Genomic DNA, 7,693 nt, shown 5'->3' with positions numbered 1-7,693 from the left:
GGTAGCACAAATACATGCTTACAATCAGCTTCTACTTATCAAGAAATTTTATTCATCACACCAATAACACCAACCAAACCTGAGAATTGTTTATAATGAAAAATTTTTAAAAAGACAAAACTAACATGTCCAAATTAAAAAGTCTTTGGAAATCACAGGTGAAAGATTTAGAATAGCTTCAACATTTTCACACAAATACTTTTAATGAAAAATGTATTTGAAATAGAGCATTATAAATGATGAAAGCTCTGTCATCTGTTTCTTCATTTGCAGCATCACTCCTGTTTGAAATCATGAACATCTGGAACACCACCTCAGATTTCATTCTCCTAGGACTCTTTAATCACACAGGAGCCCACCTATTTCTCTTTGTGATGGTTCTGACAATTGCCTTCACATCTCTAGTAGGCAATGCCCTCATGATTTTCCTGATTCACCAGGATGCCCGGCTCCACACACCCATGTACTTCCTACTGAGCCAACTCTCCCTCATGGACATGATGCTGGTCTGTACCGTTGTGCCCAAAATGGCAGCTGACTACTTGATGGGCAAGAAGTCTATCTCCCGTGCTGGCTGTGGGTTACAGATTTTGTTCCTCCTCACTTTGGCAGGTGGTGAGTGCTTCCTCTTAGCAGCCATGTCCTATGACCGCTATGTGGCTGTTTGCCACCCACTGAGATACCCCATTCTCATGAGCTGGCAATTATGCCTGAGAATGACTATGGGGTCTTGGTTCCTGGGGGCAGCTGATGGGATCATGCAGGCAGCTGCTACCCTGGGTTTTCCATTCTGTGGTGCACATGAGATCGATCATTTCTTCTGTGAGGCCCCTACTCTGGTGCGTTTGGCTTGTGCTGACACAGTTGTTTTTGAGTATGTGATGTACATTTGCTGTGTATTAATGCTCCTGGTCCCAATTTCTCTCATCCTGATTTCCTATAGTCTCATCCTTGCAGCAGTTCTCCAGATGCATTCTAGAGAAGCCCGCAAGAAGGCTTTTACCACCTGCTCCTCACATCTCTGTGTGGTGGGACTCTTTTATGGAGCTGCTATTTTTATCTACATGAGACCCAAATCGTATAGGTCAGCTAACCATGATAAAGTAGTATCAGCCTTTTATACTATCTTCACCCCAGTGTTGAACCCCATTATCTACAGTCTGAGGAATAGTGAAGTCAAGGGAGCACTGAGAAAGTGTATGGGTCAATGTGCTGCCTTAAATAATGACTAAGATTACATTAATTTACCCCAAATTTCAAGCTTGTATGAAACTGATTATGTCAGGTTTCCTAGAGAAAATTTATATATGCCTTATATCTATAACTGGTACTATTAAACTTTGAAATGCAGACAAAACTGTATATTTTGGGTTTTTTTCATGTATAATCATTATTTTATATTATTTTAAACATTTTTTTCAATTTTTTATTAAACCTGTTAGCTAACATACAGTGTAATACTAATGTCAGATATAGAATTTAGTGATTCAAAATTTGTATGTCTCATCCAGTATTCATCAGAACATATGCCCCCCTTAATCCCTAAATTACCTATTTAATCCATCCCTCACCCACCTCCCCTCAAGTAACCATCAGTTTATTCTGTAAAGTTAAGTGTCTATTTCCTGGTTTGCCCCCCTCTTTCTCTCACTCTCTATCTCTCAGTCCCTCGATCTCTCTCTCTCTCTTTTTAACTGCTATGTTCATCTGTTTTTTTCTTACATTCCACATATGGTGAAATTATATGGTATTTGTCTTTCTCTAACTGACTTTTTTGGCTTAGCATAATACTCTATACCTTCATTCAGTTCATTGCAATTTGCGAGATTTCATAAAATTTATGGCATACACACACACACACACACACACACACTATAAGTTCTTTATTCATGAATGTGTTGATGGACATTAGGGCTCCATAATTTGGCTATTGTTAATATTGGGATAAATATTTGGGGCTGCATGTATTACTTCAAATTAACATTTTTGTATTATTTTAGAAAATACTTAGTTGTGCAATTGCTGGGTCATAGGATAGTTCTACTTTCAACTTTTTGAGGAAACTCCATACTTATTTCCAGAATGTCTGCACCACTTTGCCTTCCACCAACAGTGTAAGAGGGTTCCCCTTTCTCAATCCTCACCAACATCCTCACCAACTACCTTTTGTTACCTGTGTTGTAAATTTTATCTATTATGACAGGTGTGTGGGGTATCTCATTGCAGTTTTGATTTGTATTTACCTCATGATGAGTGATGTTCATCTTTTCATGTGTCTGCTAGCCATCTGTATGTCTTCTTTGGAAAAATGTCTATTTCATGTCTTTGCTCATTTTAACAGGATTATTTGTTTTTTAGGTGTTGAGTTTGATAAGTTATTTATAGATTTTTGATACTAACCCTTTATCAGATATGCCATTTGCAAATCTCTTCTACCATTCTGTAGCTTGCCTTTTAATTTTGTTGATTGTTTCCTTCACTATGTAGAAGATTTTCATCTTGATGAAGTTCCAATAGTTTATTTTTGCTTTTGTTTCCCTTGCATCAGGAGACATATCTAGTTGCTACAGCCAATGTTAAACATGTGAGTGCCTGTGCTCTTCCCTAGGATTTTGATATTTTCCTGTCTCACATTTAGGTCTTTCATCTATTTTGAATTTATTTTTACATATGATGTAACAAAGTGGTCCAGTTTCATTCTTCTATACGGTGCTGTCCAGTTTCCCCAAGACTATATGTTGAAGAGACTTTTTTCCATTGGATATTCTTTCCTACTCTGTTGAAAATTAGTTTGACCATATATTTGTGGGCCCATTCCTGGGTTTTCTATTCTGTTCCATGGATCCATGTGTCTGTTTTTGTGCCAGTACCATATTATCTTGATCATTGCAGATTTTTTATATGACTTGAAGTCTAGAATTATGATGCCTTCAGCTTTCCTTTCATTTTTCAAGATTACTTTGGCTATTCAGGGTCTTTTGTGGTTCCATACCAATTTTAAGATTCTTTGTTATAGTTCTGTGAAAAATGTTGGTGGTATTTTGATAGGGATTGCATTAAATATGTTGATTGCTTTGGTTAGTATAGACATTTTAATAATATTTGTTTTTCAAATCTATGAGGATGGGATGTATTTCCATTTCTTTGTGTCATCTTCAATATCTTTCATCAGTGTTTATAGTTGTCAGAATACATCTCTTCTACATCTTTGGTTAGCTTTATTCCTTTGTATCTTATGGTTTTTAGTCAATTGTAAGTGGAATGGATTATTTGATTGCTCTTTCTACTACTTCGTTATTGGTGTATAGAAATGCAACTGATTTCTGTACATTTATTTTGTGTCCTGCAACTTTAAGGAATTTGTGTATCAGTTCTAGCAATTTTCTGGCAGAGTCTGTTGAGTTTTCTGTATAGAATATCATGTCATCTGCAAAGAGTGAATGTTTGATTTTTTCCCCTTTCTGATTTGGGTGTGTTTTATTTCCTTTTGCTGCTTGATTGAAGTGGCTAGAACTTCCATCACTATGTTAAATGACAGTGGTGAGAGTGGACATGCCTATATTGTCCCTGACCATAGATGAAGAGCTCTGTTTTTCCCCATTGAGGATGGTACTAGCTGTGGGTTTGTTTGTTTTATTTTGTTTGTTCTGTTTGTTTTGTTTTGTTATATGGCCTTTATTACATCGAAGTATGTTCCCTCTATCCCTACTTTGTTGAGAGTATTTACCATTAATTAATATTGTACTTGGCCATTTTTCCCCAACTATTGAGAGAATCAAATGTTTCTTATCCTTACTTTTATTAACATTGTGTATTAGATTGATTGATGTGCAAATATTGAACCACCCTTGTAGCTTAAGAATAAATCCCACTTTATTTTGGTGAATGATTCTTTTAATGTATTGCCGAATTTTATTCGCTAGTATTTTGTTGATAATTTTTTTATTAGTTTCAGAGGTAGAATGTAGTGATTCAAGGGCGCCTGGGTAGCGCAGTCGTTAAAGCGTCTGCCTTCAGCTCAGGGCGTGATCCCGGCGTACCGGGATCGAGTCCCACATCGGGCTCCTCCGCTATGAGCCTGCTTCTTCCTCTCCCACTCCCCCTGCTGTGTTCCCTCTCTCGCTGGCTGTCTCTCTGTTAAATAAATAAATAAAATCTTTAAAAAAAAAAAAAAGAATGTAGTGATTCAGCAGTGCATATGAAACCCAGTGCTTTTTACAAGTGCCCTCTTTAATGCCCATCACCCAATTATCCCTTTCCTGTACCCAATTCCCCTCCAGCAACCCTTATTTTGTTTCTTAGAGTTCAGCATCTCTTATGGTTTGTTTCCCTCTCAATTTTCATCTTATTTTATTTTTCCTTCCTTTCCTATATGTTCATCTGTTTTGTTAATTAAATTCCACGTATGAGTGAAATCATATATATTTGTCTTTCTCTGACTGACTAATTTTGCTTAGCATAATGCCCTCTAGTTCCATCCACGTTGTTGCAAATGGCAAGATTTCATTCTTTTTGATGGCTGAGTAATATTCCATTGTATATATAGACTATATTTTCTTTATCCATTCATCTGTCAATGGACATTTGGGCTCTTTCCATATTTTGGGCTTTCTCTAGTTTTGGAATCAGGGTAATGCTAGTCACACAGAATGAATTTTGAAGTTTTCCTTCCACTTCTATTTTTTGGTGTAGTTTGGGAAAGATAAGTATTAACTATTTAAGTTTTTGGTAGAATTCACCTATGAAGCCACGTGGCCCTAGACTTTTGTTTCTTGCAAGATTTTTGATTGCTGATTCAATTTCTTTGTTGGTTATTTGTCTATTCAAGTTTCCTATTTCTTCCTGCTTTGGTTTTGGTAATTTATATGTGTCAAAGGATTTATCCAATTCTCCCAGATTGTCCAATTATTTGACACATAAATTTTCATAATATTCTCTTGTAATTATTTGTATTTCTGTGGTGTTGGTTTTGATTTCTCCTCTCTCATTTGTCGTTTAATTGATTTGGGCCCTTTCTCTTTTCTTTTTAGTAAGTCTGGTAGGGGGTGGGATGCCCAGGTGGCTCAGTCACTTAAGTGTCTGCCTTCAGCTTGGGTCATGATCCCAGGGTCCTGGGATCGAGTCCCACATCGGGCTCCTGTTTCACCAGGAACCAACATCTCTTTCTGCTTGCGTGCCTTCTCTCTCTTCTCTCTCTCTCTCTCTGTCAAATAAATAAATAAATAAAATCTTTTAAAAAATGTCTGGTAGGGGTTTATCAATTTTATTAATTACTTTAAAGAACCAGCTCTTGGTTTCATTGATCTGTTCTACTGGGTGTAAGTTTGGCTTTTTTTTATTTGTTTGTTTTGGTTTTATTTTTTTACTTTATTATTATTATTAATTTTAGTTTCTGTATCATTTATCTCTTCTGTAATCTTATTATTTTCCTTCTTCTGATGGTTAGCCTTTGTTGTTCCTTTAGGTGTAAAGTTGTGTTGTTTATTGGAGATTTTTCTTGTTTCTTGTGGTAGGACTATATTGCTATGTATTTCCCTATTAGGATCATTTTTACTCATCCCCAAATTCTGGGACTATTGTGTTTTCATTTTCATTTGTTTCCATGTATTTTTTAAAAATTTCTTTAGTTTTCTGGTTGACACATTCATTCTTTTTTAGCATGTTGTTTAATTTCCTTGTACTGGTAGTCTTTCCAAAAGTTTTCTTGTGCTTGACTTCAAGTTTCATAGTCTTGTGGTCAGAAAATATGCATCGTATGATCTAAATATTTTTGTGTTTATTGAAGCCTGATTTGTGACCTATTATGTGATCTATTCTGGAGAATATCCCATGTACACTCACAAAGAATATTTATTCTGGTGATTTATATTGTGGTGTTTTGAATATTTCTGGTATGTCCATCTACTCCAGTTTGTCATTCAAAGCCATTGTTTTATTTTTGATTTTCTTCTTAAATGACCTGTCCATTGTTGTAAGTGAGGGTTAAAGTCCTCTACTATTATTCTATTATTATCAATGAGTTCCTTCATGTTTGTTTTTAATTATTTTATGTACCTGGGATCTCCCAAGTTGGGCACATAAATATTTAAAATTGTTAGATCTTCTTGTCAGATAGACACTTTTATTATGATAGAGTGCCCTTCTTTGTGTCTTGTTACACTCTGGTTTAAAATATAATTTGTCTGAACTTGTTTTGGGTGGCTCAATTGGTTAAGCATCTGATGGTTATCTCACTTCGGGACTTGATATCCTAGTCATGAGTTCAAGCTCTGTCCCCCTTTAAAAAAAAATTAGTTTGTTACCCTGGCTTTCTTTCTTTCTTTTTCTTCTTTTTAAAAAAATTAATAATTTTTAAAGATTTTATTTATTTATTTATTTATTTATTTATTTATTTATTTATTTGAAAGAGAGAGAGCATCAACATGGGGAGAGGCAGAGGGAGAGTGATAAGCAGACTCCCTGTTGAGCAGGGAGCTTGATGCAGGACTAGATCCCAGGATCCTGAGACCGTGTCCTAAGCCAAAGTCAGATGTTTTACTGACTGAGCCAGCTGGGTGCCCCTGGCTTTCTTTTGACAGCCATTTGTATGATAAATGCATTTCCAACACCTTATATTAGATCTGCAGGTTTCCTTAGGGCTCTCGTAGACAGCATATTGATGGGTCCTGTTTTATATCTATTCTGACCACCCATCTTACTTTGGATCTTTTACTAAGTTGTCATCAACATATCAAATTGTGGATTGTTGAAAATATGTGACTTGACCATTGTTACTCTGAACTGCATTTCTGACAATTTGGTTATATCCATATCCATTAGTTTTGTGGTAGAGGCCACAGTCTCTGTTTCTTTTCTTTGTTGGGGATTCCTTCTTGTCATTCTGATGAGGAGCAGTTGTGGGGATGTACAGTGCTGAAATTATTGACCAGGACCCAGGCAGTGTGCACTTGTTTTATAGGGACGTTAGGGATGTGGGCTTCTTGATTTTTCAGCCTGCCTTCTGGCGGAGGGGCCTGCCACACTGAAACTCAGGCAACCCTGTTTGGGTAGAGTTGCCCTGTTCCATGTGGGGGCAGGGAATGGGCACAATACAAAGTGGTATCCAGGCTTTTGTTCTCTGGCAGCTTTCCCTGGCAGTTTTCTGTGACTCTTCTGAGAGTCAGAGCCATAGTGGCCATATCGTAGCCTCTGTCTCAGAACAGAAAGATCACTGTCTGCTCTCCACTGAGCTCTCCCGGCCAATTTTACTCTGTTTCTGTTGGTGCTGCTAAAAACCCCGCAGTGTCCCTGGTTGTGTGCCCCACAGCCACTCTCCCAGTCCTCGCTCCCAGGGCTGCACCTCTCTCTCCTTTGTGCTTCTAACAACACCAGCCGCCCTCGTTTCTCGCATGCCCTCCTGAGCTCCTCATTTCAGTGTGGTTTGCGTGCACTCTGGAGCTCTGGTTTTCAGTCTGGTCGTGCATGTGCTCCCGAGCTCCCAGTCTCAGTCTGCTTTCTTGGTGTTTACCAGTCCACAGGTCTGGCCCACTCCCTAGTGCAGGTGGCTACCTCTTCCTGGCACCCAAGCACAGCGGCTCCGTCTCCTTTCTGTTTATCTGCCTGTATCTATGCACAGATTCATGGCTCCCACTCCTTACCTCATTACTCAGCACCGGAGATGTTCATTTGTAGAGATCCAGATGTATCTACCTAA

At 37.7% G+C, this 7,693-nt stretch overlaps 1 protein-coding gene across 1 annotated transcript; it reads left to right on the top strand.

The window, feature by feature from the left end:
• Positions 1-236: 236 nt before the first annotated feature.
• On the top strand, positions 237-1,232 carry LOC103680811 (olfactory receptor 2T8-like). The gene has a single exon (XM_008710288.2). It carries the CDS (start codon positions 237-239, stop codon positions 1,230-1,232), a length of 996 nt encoding a protein of 331 aa, XP_008708510.2.
• The last annotated feature ends 6,461 nt before the right edge of the window (positions 1,233-7,693 follow it).

The sequence above is a fragment of the Ursus maritimus genome, unplaced genomic scaffold (genome assembly GCF_017311325.1).
Source record: "Ursus maritimus isolate PB19 unplaced genomic scaffold, ASM1731132v1 scaffold_5, whole genome shotgun sequence".
Taxonomy (NCBI): Eukaryota; Metazoa; Chordata; class Mammalia; order Carnivora; family Ursidae; genus Ursus; species Ursus maritimus.
Note: the sequence above shows the minus strand (reverse complement) of the source record. Positions and strands in the feature narration are given on the sequence as shown.

What these genes read in the sequence shown, in the direction of transcription:
- LOC103680811 (XM_008710288.2), top strand. Translation starts at nt 237, where the DNA reads ATGATGAAAGCTCTGTCATCTGTTTCTTCATTTGCAGCATCACTCCTG.